Source organism: Lipophrys pholis (genome assembly GCF_963383615.2).
Source record: "Lipophrys pholis genome assembly, chromosome: 1".
In the NCBI taxonomy this organism is placed as follows: domain Eukaryota; kingdom Metazoa; phylum Chordata; class Actinopteri; order Blenniiformes; family Blenniidae; genus Lipophrys; species Lipophrys pholis.
In genome coordinates, this window is record NC_137635.1 from 35,865,835 (window position 1) to 35,883,297 (window position 17,463).

A 17,463-nucleotide genomic window follows, 5' to 3' on the forward strand; every position below is an offset into this window, starting at 1 on the left:
TTCTTGTAATGAGGAAATACTTGAATAAATTGGCTTGAGTCGTTCTACTAACTGCAACAAAATGAGAATTCACAACCCATTGAGCTGGTGTTTATTAGCATGAAAAGCCTTACTGCTCCCTCTCCAAAGGAGCAATTTGCCACCGTGTGCATACAGTTTGTCACAGTCAAGTAAGCTGGAAGCTGCCAAAGCTTTCAATCGATGGGTTGTTTTGTATTCCCATTCCTTCATACTACACATAATGAAACAACCTTATTAGCCGTATCGTAGAAAGGCTTTGTTCTCGCTGCAATCCTGTTATCAGATAACAATGTCTTGATGGCACCTGCCTCGTCTCCTTTCTGTTAAATCCCCATTTCTTTATCAGATGCCCCCCCCCCCCCCCCCAATCCCCTACCCCCTTTTCCATTCACCAGACACAAATCTGGCCACCAGCTCCTCATTTTCCGTCATATTCATTGGAGATTCCTCGCTCACAGACTTTAAGCATCAAGATTTGTTTTTCCTGTTTGGCAGCTTCCACGATGAGTCATATTTGGGTCACTCTTAGAAGCCGTTTTATTTTTGTGTTTGAAAACTTTCATTGACTTAACAAGAAACTGTAAACACATCACTGCAGATGTCGAGAGATGGACTTGTGATCCCAGTTGCTAGTCACCGAGCAGATGGTAAAAAAATCTGTATTGTGTGCTACAAGTTATTAAGAAAACAAATACAAAATGTATTAAATAGAAATAAACCCACAATCCAGCTCTACTAAAAAAAAAAAACAAAAAAAAAACAGCGACTTTAGCGTGGATGGGTAAACTTTCCATGTCATTTCCTAAAAATGCCCTGCACCACTGACATAGTAAAAAAAAGTGGTAGACGGTAGCGGTGTGCAATTTAATACATTATTATCACCGTAGTACATTAATTGACTAATGCAGACAATTCTTTATTACTTTGACTCCAACTACAGATACAGACAGGAGAGGCAGATTCTTATGAATTATTCAGCCTGTATATAAAAAAACCCACCAGAGTTGAAAGCTTGAAAAGAGTAGAACTTTTTACTGCCAAAGAATCACAATAATCTTCCCAGCAGGAAGTCTCAAAATGTGCATACACTACATATGCGTCACATGTAAAAAAAAAAAAAAAAAGACGCAAAAACAAAACAAAATGTAAAGCAGGCAGAGATCCACCACAGAGCTTCATTAGCCAAATGAGCCACCTGCGCTCTGTGATGAGTACAGCAGGCCTACGTTATGAAATAAGCTGCTGCTGATCTTTCTGTGAGGAAACCCAACTGCCTCGTCACTGTTGTGAGGACTGGGGTGCCTTGTTAAAATGTGCTCCATCAAAGTTTCCTTTGAAGTAATAGCTGACAGAAAACATAATGCGAATCCAACTTGACAGGTCTGTGGAGAGGAGAAAAAAAAAAAGCATGGGAAAATGTGAACGAGGCTGTAGATGGAGGAAACCGGGGTAAAATGAGGTCTCAGTTCTCTTGTAAATTCACCCCAGTGCAGAGTGCATTAAGAAGTTGTCTGTGTGTCTATTAAAACTTCATGTTTTGGTCTAATTTCTTGTACTTTGTCTATTAAACTGAGAGATTTCATTACACAATTCAAATATGCAGACAGCCCTGTCTCGACTGTAAAAGGAATTCAAATTTAAATATTGAGTATTGCCTCACACCAACAGAAATCATACTTACAAGAATTTCATTATAAAATATGCCGATAGTCTGAAACTTCACCACTGCTCTTGTTTTTCTCAATGTCGCAGTAAATAATATGGTGAGAAAACTATGCACAGGCTTTCTTGGTAATGTATACAAGATAAAACTTTAATACTCCCATTGTAAATAGTCTCGAATCAAAACAACTCGGCCGACTACTAAAGAAATTTCTGTCAAGGACCAATCCATCATTCTTTCCTTAACACATTACAATTCAATGCTCAAAGTACAGTGGAGTTTACATGCTTAAATGTTTATTTTATTTGCAAACAGATCTATTAATAAATCATTAAAATTTAGTATTTCTCTCTTTTACTTTTCGGGGAATTTTATCCACCCACCACTGTATCCACTTTGTCTCAAATGCATGTTTTCAGACTGTGGTGTGAAAACCCCCAGTGCAAAGAGAGAACATGCAGACTCCCCAAAAGAAATGCTCTGAAGTCCAACCCGGATTCGAACCAAGAACTTTGTCGTTATGAAGTAAGCACACTAACCACTACACGGCTGTGCACCTCCTCCGTTTAGCCAGCATTTTATTTTCCTTCGGGTTGGACAGGTGAGGTCTGCGTGAGATTTCAATATATGCACAATATGGTTTGTTTTTCAGTAACCATGTGCACTAATGGGCCCTCATATATTCACTGGCTTTTATAATTAGCAATGATAACAAACAGATGGTCGCTAAGAGAACACAACATCCTTGATTTTCACAGTGAAGTAATATGGATTCTTCAGACCAAAGGACATGCATCTACTTTACCCCGGTCCATCTTAAAAGAGCTTATGGATGGAAAAAAAATATTCACCTGAGTATAACTGATGGCCATATATATTTTTAGATACACTACTACATTGTTTCTTTACATTTTGAGGGTTTTATGGTTTCACGTAACTTTCAGCAAGTAAAACAACTGTATGTTCCACCGAGGGAATCATTCAAGCCTCTTTTATTTTGGAGTCCTTCTCCTTCTAAGGGGAAATTACACTTCAGTGCTTCACTGTTTTTTCATGCGAGACTCAAGGGCAGTCCATCACATATTGAGGCATGCTTAAAAACAGCTTTTCTTAGATGCATTTGAACTTCTAAGTTTGAAGTAAACACCTTTCTCTTTATTTGAGTTTTTCCTGAAGGGCATCCATGCTGTGTGAGATATTTGTGTACGCTGTTGCTTCTGGAACAAGCCTTGCTCCGCTTTACATGATCGACCTTTTATTTGTCATTATGACCTTTAAAATCGTATGTCTGTACATACTTCTTTAATTATGTACACTTTTATATGGATTGTTTGGAATTCCTTGAATCTTGTTTTGAAAATGCATGAGGTTAATTGTTGACCTTAAAATGGCTTGTTTGTACATACATGCGAGTGTGATTTGCAACAACTACTGCCAGTCGTTACAGCTCCTTATCCTTACTTCTGAGAGGCTCACCCGCTCTGGGATGCTCTCTTTGTACTCAATCATGTTGCTGACCTCTTGACAATTAACCTCATTAGTTTTCAGCTGTTCCGCCAGCTGCTTTTTTTTTTTTTTTTTTTTCCTTTCCCACTGTCATCAAATTTATCAGATTAAAAAAACAAACATCATAGAGCTAAGTGAAGCAAGTAACCAGAAGTTTGTGGTTCGAATCTCACTGCCATTGGGTCACCACCATAAGTCCCTTTGCAAACCCTTAACACCCAACTACTCACGTTGTCTGATTTCATACTTGTTCCACATCACGTGCTTCAACAATTAAAATGCACTTTCTTATATGTTGAGCTTATAGCAGTTTAGATTTCATACTGACAGGTAGACGTTTCTGCAGCTGAGGTGTATTTAGTGAAATAATTGAATTGGAATTTAAATTCAGTTGCAATCGTATACAGAAAAGCTTTTTTTTTGTTTGTTGGTTTGTTTTTAGCTGGGAAATGTGGAGTGTTTAAATTAGACTGCACCCTGTCATAGTACCTGTCAGCAAGTATTTATGGACCGTGATTATTAGCAGTTGATGTTTACACTGCTGTGCCTCAGTGCAACCTCACTGCCGCTAACATGGCCGCAAACTTTGCAAGTCATGTCTTGCCTTAACGTGAGGGGAAAAAACAATAACAACAACAACAAAAAAACGTGATACGTAAGATTCAATACTCCAAGTATATATAAGAGCTTGGCGTGTAAAGAAAAGCAGCTATATGTGGTTGTTATGAGTTGTACAATCTACTTCTTGTTTTACTGCTGTTTCACTCTCTGCACATGGATACAATTTCTGAAGTTCAATTACATTGGTCAGAGTTTGAGTTAATAGTGAGAAATGTTTTTAAAGTTATTTATTTTAATTTAATAATTGTTTTTTAGATGATGGAGAAAAATGTTTATCAGTGGGTCATTGGGCTCTCGATCAGATTCCAGCATACTGTTTGTGAAGGCAGGTAACACCCTGGACCCGTCGCTGGTCCATCATTTTCCTTTTAACTTGTCAATCTCTGGCTTTGGGGAGCTGGTTTACGCCCTTTACTGTGATGTATCACACATTGACACATGTGATTGCCTCTTCTTTTAGCCTCTCTCTGTTTTGACCAGTCCAATTTCTTTTTTTATATGCAGGTTTACTGACTTTAATTACATCGATTTGAAAGGGCCTGACACTATTGAGGTTGCTTTTGTGGTTAAAAGCTTAACAATATACCTTGAGGTGGTGAGATACCTATGATAGTGCTTAATTACTTGAAGTTACTTCATCAGAGGCTGATATAGAGTCCATTCTCAGGCTTTGGATGTGCTCCTCGAACCCGTTCCTACATTTGTCTTTTTATAAGGAAACATACTTTACACAGTGTTGCTTTTCATTACATTTCCAGAAATCTGTAGATAAACTTCACAATGCTAGATATTTTAACACAAGTCAGAGGCATTTTAGAGTTGTTTTGATTGCATTTCTGTCTGATTATTTTATTATGTAACAGTAAATTGAAGGAAAAAAGCTTCACAAATGCATGATCTATATAACCCCTCAGCCATTGTTCTCAAACTAAGTTGGATTAAAAAAACAAACTGTTATTAGAAATGGATACATTATTGTAGGTTTAGTTTTCTGCTAATTATCACTATTTTTGATTGGTTTTCAACAAATTAGTAGCAACCTTTGCCATTTGGACATTCTATTTGTCTTTACTTGTATTAGTACTGCAATTGCTACTACTTCGTACTGTTCTGTCGCCTGATGTTTGGATCTTTTCCAATGAAAAATCCTGCCTTGTTCTGCTTTACACATTGGACTCCGTGCTCACACAGGCTGCACTAATGGGAGCAGAAATTTGACTGTTTGCATTCTGTGACACAGATGTTAGGGGGTTTGTTTACCTGTCCCATCTGGGATCTGTGCTAATGTGGCAGCTTCTCACAGTTTAGGCAGCTCCAAGAAAGTGTCCCTAAATGGAGTTAAAAAAATGTAATTGCTAACATCAGTCATTTAAAGCCTCTCGCCCCCTCCCACAGTGCCCTCCAGGGCTGAGTCCGATGAAGGATGGGACCGGGTGCTACGACCACCACATTGGCATCGACTGCTCCGACGGCTTCAATGGAGGATGTGAGCAGCTGTGTCTCCAGCAGCTGGCTCCTCTGGAGGACGACCCGACACTTTACAACATCCAGATGTTCTGCGGGTAAGAACGGACACATTTTGTAGTTTTATTTTCTACCACTGTCATTTTTGGAGTTTTCACTATTTGCGTGGCACGGTCAGACAAGAAGAGACAACAGCTGCCGTCACAAAACACATCATTACACCAGTGTTGAGGGACGACAACTGCTTCTTGCAAATTAAGTGACTACAGAACAGTTAAACAAGTCATTTAAATAGCATGGCTTGAAGTTGCTGCAAAAGATTCCATTACCATGAAAGTCACCTTTATTCTTTACATTGGCCTTTATAGCAAATCTGCTTGCCAGTTCTTCAGAGGGGTGACGTTTATTCATGGAGAAAGTGAATCCATCCATCCATCCATCTTCTATCTTGCTTATACTGTTTAGAGTCACGGGTTCGCCGATCCCAGCTCACTATGAATTACAATTTTTACTTTCAGTTGAGTTTGTCATTTTTGAAGCAGAATACATTTATAAAGACAGAAGATACGATATTGTGCATTTTCCTCTGCAAACAGTTTTAAGGGCACAGCTGTATGCATTCAACCAACATTTTCATTTTTATTTTTATTTTTTTTTTTGGGAAACTTTATTTATTTTTTATTTTTTTTCACAGGAATTAACAAGGTACGGAACCACTCTGTAAAGTCACACAGTTATGCATTTATACATCACAGTTATATTTCAATTATATATCACAGATAAAAACTACTGAACAACCTGAACAACAACAGTAACATTTCATCACGTGATCAGTACTTCTCAACATTGTTTCTCCAAATTATTCTTACGTTTTATTTTTGAATTACTTATTGTGTACTAATAGGTTCTTCTCATATTGTTCACTTGTATTGCAATTTATTGTTATTTGGCATGTTCGATCTTCAGACACTTTTTGACCTGAAATCGACTCAATTCATTTAAATGTTTTTGAGTTCATCACTCCCTTCACATTTAGTTCTTTTTGTGTGTAGCAGTGTGCGTGTATGTTACTATATATTTACACATTTGACTTCACAGGTGGTGAACGTGTGTATGTGTGCATCAATTCCTTTAGGAATGTGACGGCTTTAATGTTTAAGTGTGTAAAAGGTGCTTTAGACACCAATATCTGAAATATCTATTTCACTGAGATTACTTTATTTAATTTTATGTATACTTGTTACATGCCACAACAGCACACCTCCTGAGTCATTGCCACCTGATTTTCACACATCAATCATGATTCACCCTATTTTTTTTGCAAAAACACTGTAAAACAGCCACATTACTGATTTATACATTTGGAGTATACTTGAAAAACATCCACAGTGTCCTAATAGAAATACTCATCATTGGGCCTCCTATTCAACTGTGGGTGTTAGCTATGAGTAAGACCTTAAGACTAATAATGCAATTTTGATCTTTTCTCTTGATACGCAATGGAGATGGTCTGCTCTTATCCACAATATCTTATTGGATCCTACATCCTACATCCTACGTAGAAATGGTCTGCTCTTTCCTTTTTAAATGCGTTGTTTGTTTGAGTTACTGCTATGATGAAGACTCTTGTGTAATACTGCACTCTACTGTGTAACAGCTTCATCCCATGTTCAGGAAGATTCCTGCTTTTTATGATGGTAATGTGATCACTAGGACAGTGTTATTGAAATGTCAATTCTTCCATTTATTGGTGATATTTGATCCAATAAACATTCATCACTGCCATGCATTAAAAATGCTTGGTTTTAATATTCATACCACACTGTAATGCAACTGGTCATTTTAAACATTCCCATTATTCAAATTCCAAAACGAAATACGAAAAACGAAACCCCATGCTGTTTGTAAAGAATTCACTCTTGTTCCAGTACATACTGTAACACATGTAGAGATTCAAATCAATAGACTTGTTCAGTTCGAGTGGATGAATCAGGATCATGTTGGTTTTTATGAGCCAAACAGATTATTCCACAGAAAACACCCTGGGGAGTGTTTGTAGTACATTGGTGCTTTTTAACTGACAGGTATGAGATGTTAGACAAAGGTTTTCTGAGCTGATGAGTGGCGGTGAAGGGGTGGCTGTATGTCTTTGTATCAGACGTTTCCTTCATGCTTGGCAACTGACAGTGAATCAGTCTTTCTGGGTGTAGGCAACAAAGTGTTACTTCTCCCTCAGATTAACAGGATGTGGAGGAGAAAGAGATCATGATGGAGGATGCTGTCAGGGCGAGATTACTTATAAGATATCCACCCACCGGAGCTGCCAGTGAGTCATAGTTATTGAGGTTTGACCTGTTGGTTCATAATCTGCTGAGTTGAGTTGTAGGACATTATGTCATTGTGTACACATATTTTCAGTAACAGAATAAAATCAACAACAATATGTGTAGCAGGAAGTCAAACTCTTTGTGTTATTTTTACTTGTTAGTTAGATTCCAACCTTTAAACCAAGACCCTGTAAACCTTTTCACAGGGTCTGGGTCAGATGGGCCTGTTTTTTTAACACAATATGCCTTGCTGGTGCGACAGCCGGCTTTTTATGGAGACTGACATTAACTTTCACGGAACACCTGGATGAATAGGTTTATATTGTTTATGGATCTTACGTGGTCCTTTCCAATAATTTTTCATATGAACCGCATTAGACTGTCAGCTTTTTTACCAAACCTAAAACTATTGTGCGCGAGTGGAAGTTTAGAATTAACTGCACAAGTTGTTAACATGAAAAGTTGGCAGAATGTTTTTGGTCGGATTACAAAATACATACATTTTAAATGTGGTTCGTCTGTTGTTTTGAACACTATGAGAAGGAGATGGATTTCATCCTCTCCTGTGATTAGAATAGTTCAGATAAGAGGGCAAGAAGGGCAGGGTATAACTGAACCTCAACGGAAAATTGCATTCTTGGTTCTCCTGCTAAGATACTATGGTCCACTTTAATGTGTCAAGAAGTCATTTTCTTAAACAAGTAAAGATTTTTACAATTATTTCCCCTGTGAAACATCATCATTTCCCACAAACAGCAGTTTTCTAATTGAACACAACAAGATGTTGTCATCTTAACATTTAACATGATGTCGCAGGCAAAGTATTTCATGTCAGATTTACATAATCAGCTGATACAAACCGCCGCTTCATTTGATTCGCAACAACAGCCTTTTGTTGTCGTGTTCCATAGTACAGATGTGGCTAATCCTCTGCCATTCCCATCAGAGACTGGCATTAGCTTTGCGACATTTGGCATCCAGGAGAGAGCTTCTCCTAGTGTAAATCCCTGACAGATTATCTTTTGCTCTTCACCCCCACACGGCATCCCCCGTTCCTCTCCCTTCACTTTGTCTACCTTTGATTCCTTTCCCAGAGTATATTATACGCTGAGATGTCAAAACATTGTCAATATGAAAGAGCCTTGAGAGGGCTCTCACCGTTTGGATTCTAACTCCTTTTTCACTGAAATGGGGAATTTTTGCATCAGTTAAGTGGAATTGATTTAGCCAGTCCTACTGTGAGCTGCAAGGTCTGAGTATTATGAACCCAGCATTATATATTCGCTAACTATTTAGTCATTTGCAGTATTAGTCTGAATATAAGATGGGCTGTTTTTCCTGGAAATGAATCTGAAAAGGTGGGGTTGTCTAATGTTTGGCTTTTGGGTTTTAAAATTCAGCTCCCCGGTGCTTCGCTGAGTTCTGCATATGAACAGCATAGGGGCCTCACAAACAAGAGGAACATGCTGGATGTGATCCGTGGACACATGATTGAGCAGTCTAATGTCAGAATGACAAACTGGCTACATGTGCCAGCTTGTTGTTGTCAACAAGCATCAAAATGCTGCATGGCAGCGAGGATGATGAGCTCCGGAACGATCCGCCGGTACCTGTTAGACATGATCAAACTGTATCCAACAGTGACACATTGGAGAAGTTTGGCAAAGTTGCACCATTTTTAAAATTATTATTATAACTTATCTACAAAAAAGTGGTAAAAGCAGCTGTTTAATTCAGCCATTTTCTGTGTGTATGTTTTAACCTCTGTTTTTAACACAGCAAGCTAATAATGTCATGGTATGCAAAATTATCTTATAGAAAATGTAAAAATCATTAATATAATTTCTTCCAAATCGGCCTCTGAGCTCACCGGGCCAAAACTCACCTCAGTGTTTGAGCACTGTTGGTGAAATGGCTCAAATAGAAATTGGGGTTGCAGATGGAAAATGTCATCTTGGCGATCCTTTTATCCGCTGTGTCATCCTCCGTAATCATTTAAAACTCCCTAAGAGAGAGAAACATCCCATCATGTGGTTTACGATTTAAATGGTGATTAAACACTGAAGGAAGTGGCAGCAGGATAGCGGCACACTAATTTGCTTTTGCTTTGTTCACGCCATGATTATTATTTTGATGTCTCTGAATACAGTGATGTCTGATCTGTAATTGATTGATGGATTGTTGCAGTAATATTAAAAAAATAAATTAAATAATGGGTGAGTAATCTGGGATATTTTCATTGCAGTCTACACGAAGGCAGAATGGTGGGAGAGAAGTCACAAATCACTGACTCAGTGAAATGACAATAATCCCCTTTCACTCCAGGTGCATCGAGGACTACAAGCGTGGTCCAGATGGCAGGTCGTGCCTGCCGCTGTCTGAGGCCTGCACTGAGGGGATAGACTGCGGGGAAGTGGCCGACATCCCCGCCAACCAGACTGTGTTTGGAGACCTTTTCTACGGCTACAACAACCACAGTAAGGAGAGCACCTCCAGACAGATCCTCAAGGCCACATTCAGGTAAACACCCGGGCTATTGGTGAAGTGGAGCATGTGGGACATTTTTCTGCCATTTGTATGTCAGCAGGGGAACTGAGAAGGGGGGTGTTTGGGGCTGCTGGCTCCCACAGTGCTGATGCCATCCAAGATAAAACTGTTTCAGTCAGCATTTTGAAGGGTTGTGGAGGAAGAGGCAGATGTTTGCTGTGCTTTACACAAGTGAAATGTAAAATATTGGTGTAGCGCTCCAAGGACAAACAGCCTCGTTCTGGGTAAAGAAGAAGAAGGAGCATATCTCAGCTTAATGTAAATGCAAGTCTTACTGCCAAAACTATGATATCAGATTTACGCACTTGCACTGGTAACTGGTTGATTAACATAACAGTTATAATTTTACAATTAACCTTTTTACTACTTGTTTGACCTGAATTGATGGCTGTTGAATGTTTAATGTGCCGTGCTTCTTCACCTTTTTTGATGACAACTTAAAATTTGAATATCGAGTTTGATACTGTACTGTGAGATTCATGTTACTAATATCAATATGCCGGTTATTCTTGTCTGCGATTGTATGTTCATACAGGGGAGGCTTGTGGGACAACTGTAATGGCTATGAACACAAAACTCTATATTTATGTATTTATGATGTGTCTGTCAATGAAAAAACGATTGTGTAAACGGACACACAGATACACACAATCCATGATGTGGCTAACCCTAACCCGTCATAGTGCGTAGTCCGCCTGCTGAGAGAGAGAGAGAGAGAGAGCGCCACAGATTCCAGCACAGCGGCTTTACATGATGCACCTGAACGCATTACTCACGACCGTCCGCTGCTGTCACGGAAAGCAGCACAAGATGAGGTCACGGAGAGCAGAAATATCACTTTTAGGGCTAGTTTTGGAGAAGCAGAGGCGCTCAAAACAGCATGTATCTACATTACATGCGGAAGTAGAATCTGGTGGCAAAAAGCCCGTTAACCCGTAAAAATCCATAAATTAGCCACGTCGTTTTATAAACCGCAGTGTTCAAAGCCTGTGAAAAAAGTAGCGGCTTGTAGTCCGGAAATTACGGTACATAAGCTGACATTTGTGCATCAAACAACACGGATGGAAAAGTCAAACAACCCCAGATAAGATAAAAAATTCCTCCTCTTTATATTGCTCTGCACTGAAAAATTAAATAACATCATTGCTCTTTGGATTTGTACCTATGAGCGTCATCAATAATGTCTGCTTGTCGATGCAACTTGTTGAAAGAGTTTTCCATTAGATACGAGAGTTAATGACCGCTAATAGGAAGATGTAAGGGATTGCATGTCATTTAAATCCTAAGCAATGAGACATTACGTCTTCTGGAAGAAAAGCTGCCTGACTGTTTTTCCAATAACTTGTATTTGTGCAATGTGATTGTCCAATCATCTGCATATCAACGCAGAATGGTTATAAATTATGTATGTTTCAACATATCTCGAGGGGAAATAGAATTTGTACATTGTTAGATGGTAAACACTGTACTAGTGTCTGTGAACTTGGTTAATGTCAGCACTTCAGGAACTATAATAAAACACAATGTTTTTCCTGATATCAGACAAATGCACAGGGGGGAAATAATTAAAAGAAAAGCGGCCATCTGATTTTGAAAGATTATACAACAGGTTCAAAGATATACCATGTCACTTTCATAAGTTGTGCATGGTTTGATGTGGATGGTAGAGTACTTTGAAAGTGCTTAATTATCATTGTCTGCTGAACTCAGGAAGCCAGGAGGTCAATCTGACTCAACTGTAGCACCGGAATTAAATTTGGGCCACGCATGGAATCTGCTACCCGGAGGCAACTCACTCACTTAGGGATCCACTGCTGGAGTCACGAAGAGGAAGAGATGAGTGAGGCAGGAAAGTTAATATCATCAAGAATCTGAATCTCTAATGCTCTGATCTCATTTGAACGTGCTTGTGAATGGACAGCTTAGTCTGACCCAGGCTTTGAAGAACACCGAATGCTTCCTGTGCAGATGAGGTGGTGAAAGAAGAAGGAAGTCTCTATTGGGAGACATGGCTAATGTAAGGGCTAATTATAATAGACGGCATAAACTGAATTAAAACTGACCAGAAGCCCATTGAATCTAATTGGAGGAAATGAATGCTTGAAAGTAAACTAAACCAAAGTTAATGGAAGAGAGCAACGTGGCACTACACCAAAGTGGAGTTTGGTGTTGGAATTTAGAGGTGAGCTCAGTCCAAACAAGGAGCTAATTCAATTCCAGTAATGCAGGTAAAAATATAGAAAATGCTTGGTGTGTTTGAATGTTTAGCCTCTGGCAATACATCCCTGGTGCAAAGTGTTAAGTCTATCCCCGAGGAAGCTAAATGTCAAGTTTAATGTTGACCTACAAGGATGCCTGATGGTTTTTATCAATGCTGTGCTCATACAGCTGCTTGTCAAGCATGATGGATACTCAACGGATGTTCTAAAATACATGCAATTAGAACCTTCTATATATGTCAATAACACACATAGAAAAAGGCATGTTGAACATAATTGAGTTAAAAGGGCACTCCGCCATTCGCAATTCACACTTTATTAGTCAAGTAGTGCACTGCTAAGTCTGTTAAGTTAGCTGACGTCATTAAAACAGCTGCAGTGCTGTGGGAGATGTGAGTAAGCTCAAATTAGTTGACTAAACAAACATGACTGTTTTATGAACTAGGGGCTTTGGGGCTCACAGACCTGGTGATTTAACATGTGGAGACGGCCAGAAGTAAATTTACTCTCGTATAAATCACATTTATTTAATTCTCAACTATCCATCAATTAGTTTATACTTTGATGAGCATTTCTTTTTATTAAATGTAGTTCATTACCACTGTCACTGCAAAAGCATACCTGGTACAAACATGCAGGTGTGTTTTGCATGTTTTCTTCTTACTTCAGTTTTCTAGCATATTAAATTTGTTTTATATGTTTACAAAGTGGACTGTTGGTCTGACACACATTCTTGCAAGACTTCAACTGAAGATCTATAGTTGTATATCTTTAGGTTTGTGGCACTGCATGATAGACTTGGAATGTGAAGAAAATGAATAAAAGATAAATGGTTTGCAAGAAATACCGCAAAGCAATAATACAAATCAAATACGCACAGAGAAACACAATAGAAAGTGATTGAAGAGAGGAGAAATGAGTCTTCAGTGTGATTATCCCTCCCTTTCAACAAAGCGTTGACTCCTCTAAGTGCACTTGTGCACATGTCATGAAGGAACACGGCAGGCGTTGAGACCATCTCATGTGGATGCGTGTCTGCTTTAATCCTTCTGTCTCTTCGTGAAATCTCAGACATGTTCCGTGATACCGCTGCCCTGTGGGGGTAATACCACCACTTCCTGGACTGCTTCCTCTTCTTTACACAGAGGATGGTTGGTAATGACATTGGCTGAGGGTTAAGGGTTGATTTTTTTTTCTTTTTCTTTTTTTTTTCTGCTGTTGCACAAATTTGTAGCCAACCGGACGCCTCACCGATGAAATTACACAATGGATACATATGATGTTTTCACCTCCGCCTCAAAATTGTGCACATTTCGTGGTTATCCTTTAGTTCACCGTGAAGCTGGATATGTTATTTATTTAAGGTTTGTTTAATTCTCCCACTAGGCATGTGAAAAACCACAACAAAGAAACACTTTAATGGGGTAATCGATCTGTGTTGCTTTTTTAAGCATTTTTGATAGATACTGATTCGCAAGGAAATAAATTAACCCATCAACAGAACTAATTAAGAAAATACTTGCTGATTATCCAAATGTGATTTTAATCACTAAAAGTTATTCGGACACGTGAGTGTTTTTTACAATACATTTGATTAAAATAGAGAGTAAAGATTGTTTGATAGGAGATTTGTTGAAACCAAAGCAAATTGGGGTGTATAATATACCAGATCAGGAGATGAAGTCGGTTTCAGGTCTCGACATTAATTATGGGAATATAGTATATTTTTAAAGTTTAGGTCTTTCTGTTTCTGCCCACACTGAATCTATGATTCCGTAAAGAACTCTTCATTCGAGCTGAATTTCTTCATCAGCCTCCATGCTGGTTAGACAGTAGCAGTCAGGATCAAAGTGTGCACCACGACGAGACGCAAAAAATGTACACTGCAAGATTTACTTATTCCTTGCAGCAGTTTAAAGCTGCAGAAGTGCAAAGTTGCAATGTCCAGCCTTTAAGAGTCTTTGACTTAGTCATTGCTAAATAAACGACGTGGTGACCCACATGCTCACATATCCTTTTTAGTCGTACTGTTTGCCCTTGAGAAAAAAAGGAAGAGGGGGAAAAAAAAAACAAGCAGGGAGATGCAGGGACAGAGGGAGGGAGAGCAAGCGAGCCTTTATGTGATGTTCACTGGCATGTCTTCAAAAGGCCCTACCCCACTGCTCGAGGGTGACACAAAGCATCTGTCACCACCGTTCAGTCAAATGAAGAAGTCAAAATTTAATATTGTTTAACCATCAAAGGAAGTTCATTATTTTTGCTTCGTTCCTGACTTCAAAGATACACAATCCTCTCCTTTTGTTTTCTCCCATCTGCTGTAGAATTTAACGTATATCCTCCTGTCTTTCTGTTTTACTCAGCCAAGGGTAAACTTCACCCTTTCTTATATTTTTCTCACAACCTCACGCAAACCTCCCTTCTCATCCACAGAAAGTTGGAAAAAGAAAATGTATACAGAATCACCCAACTCGGTGTTTTAGCTGTTAATGTTTTATTTATTTGGAGAAAAAGTCCCCTGTGAAAATGTTTCTCTAAGACTCACGCGAGGGTTCTTTTTTTTTTTTCCTCTCCTCCTCTGACTGTTTTGGAGCTGCAGTCGACGGAGAGGAAATAAAAGCAGAGCACCAAGTTGGATTGAGCAGGTGGCCGCTAACATACACACATGCACTCAGCAGTACACACAATTGCATAGGGTGCTCAAGTATGGATTTCCGCTCTCACACACACACTCACCCATACACACCTCGTCATAAGTCATTTCAGCTCTGTCTCACAAGAGCATCAACACACTCAGACACACACAGACTCACGGAGCTGGTTTGATTCACTCTGCCCAGTCTGGCTCCCTTTTGGTCTCTTTTTGAAGCTCACCATCCCTGAAAGTCTTTTCATGTTTTGTTTTTTTTTGGCGGGGGGGGGGGTAGAGAGACACCCCACTCCCTCCCATGCCGTCCCCATGCAGGTTGTTGTTATAATTTCAAAAAGACACAAGGTTTATTTCATTTCTAAGCGAGCAAAGTCCGGCTGAATCACCGTGGCTGGCAGCAGGCCACTGAGCCGCAGGCCGCTGAGCTGCAAGGCGATTTCGGTGACAAAGCAACAGGAGAAATGGGCCCTTGCCCAGGATGGAGGTCCGGTCACAGCGACATCTCGGGGGCACCGGAGCACGATATGATCTGGGTTCAAATTACAGAGCTCAGTGACAGGATCTCTGTCTTCCTGCCTCTGTGGGAGCTAGTGGACTCCAGTAATGAGATGTTAAAAAGCTAACCTACTCTCATTACTCCCCCCCACCACCCCACCCCCGCCACCTCTTCCCTCTATTCCTCTCAAACACGAAAAGCTCAGAGCAGGTTTTAATGAATATTTTAGTGCCCTTTGTTCTCATTCAGCTGGCTGCTTGGGATCAATGATTAAGACCACACTACTTCCTAACAACCCCCCCCCCCAACTATGTGTACTTTTACATTTTTTTAATCTTTTACTTTTCGACTATATCAACCACATCTTTAAAATGATTCCCTCAGGAGGGATGCTTTCATTGACTCAGTTAATTAAAATATGAAATGTGTTTGCTGGAGACTAATGGAGACGGCGGGGTGTGAATGAGGTGCGTTTGGGCCCCCGGTTGTCTTATTGATGCTTTTTGAAGCACATAGCGAGAGAAAAAAAAAATTAAAAAGTCAAAGGATTGTTGTCGTAAATCAAAAGCACCATGGTGTTTGGTTACATTTCACATTTCAATAATTCATCAAACAGGTGGCTACTTCACCACAGCTCCTACTCTCCAAAAGAAAAAGAAAAAAATGTCTTCAGTAAGTTTTGTCAGTTGAACAAACTTTAAGAGAGAAAATGAATCATGACATCCTTACAGTGCCAGATGGCTGTTAAATGTTACATGTCATCCTCCAGCAAAATTAACTGCGAAGATTGTCAGACATGAATGCGGCGACAGGAATGCTGCACACATTCTGCTTGGTATGCAGAGAGATTAAGAAAAAATAACAGTTAATGACACATTTTCTTTGGAAAAGAGTGAATCACTCTTTTTTCTGCGAGTTTGTGCACTTTGTTGAACATACAGGTGGAAAGATGCCTGGTTATTTTAGGCAACATGAGACAAAGTTTGCAAATGCAGCAACGCAATAATAAAGCTCTGCTTACCGAGTTATAAAGTATTTTGACAGATTAATGAAACCTTGACTGTCACCTCTACTTACTTTATAAGTACACATGAAGTCTGATGCTTACTCTCAGTAATAGCATAAATAGGTTTATCAAAAATAAAATGTAATAATGAAAATATTAAATATATGTGATCTACGTGTGATCTATCAGTCCATCTGTTGGTTGACGTCACATTTTTTCCAAGTTAGTACAAATCAGACATTTCCACGTAATGATTTCGAGAATATTAGAAAACTAGAAAAGACCAGAAAACCAACAAACACAAAGGAAGACAAAACCTGGGAAGTGGATTGAAAGTATTTTTTTAAAGGAGACAAAATTGAAATAAGTGATGAAAAAAGATCAAACCAATCAGTTGGAAATTTAAACACAGACGCAGTATAACAAAAAGAAAGTTGTAAAAATTTAAACAGCTATTAAAACAAGAAAAGTTTCATTTCAGTTTATTTGTTTATTTGTTAAAGACCGTGTACAAAATACATTAATGTTAATAAGAAAATATTATTTTTACCAGATTTAGCTGTTGCTAGTTTCCATCTGCACACCCAGAATGGCCTTCCAAGCTTTATAAAGGTTTGTGTTTGGGAAGCTCGTCACTCTGCTACGGTACCAGGATAGGGACAGTTTCCTTGCATAACTCTGCACTGTTAATCTACTCCAAAGAGTTGATTTGTGTTCGCCCACTTTAGGGCTTCACCACTTTACAATGCATTAATGAGCCTGATTTGCTGCTAATTGCCACGGCGCCCCCGGCCATGCTATGACCACTGACATAAAATATCATTTGATGGCTGATCACTCCAACACTGTTCATGTTCCAGCCAGTGGCTTCTGTTGCTGCTGTTCTCAAGCTGTGTCTTTCCCAAAGGCACCAGTTTGTGTTTTGAAAATATTTGTTTGTTTGTTT

The 17,463-nt window shown here is 39.2% G+C and overlaps 1 protein-coding gene across 3 annotated transcripts in view; it reads left to right on the top strand.

Moving 5' to 3' along the window:
• The window catches only part of astn1 (astrotactin 1), a gene marked incomplete at its 3' end in the record, with an annotated part of 367,742 nt that overhangs the window by 169,477 nt on the left and 180,802 nt on the right, over nucleotides 1–17,463 (top strand). For all 3 annotated transcript variants that reach the window (XM_080461072.1, XM_080461073.1, XM_080461074.1), the window contains exons 13-14: nucleotides 5,207–5,373; nucleotides 9,928–10,122. In XM_080461072.1, coding sequence (XP_080317198.1) covers nucleotides 5,207–5,373; nucleotides 9,928–10,122 — 362 coding nt within the window. The remainder of the gene's footprint in view (nucleotides 1–5,206; nucleotides 5,374–9,927; nucleotides 10,123–17,463) is intronic.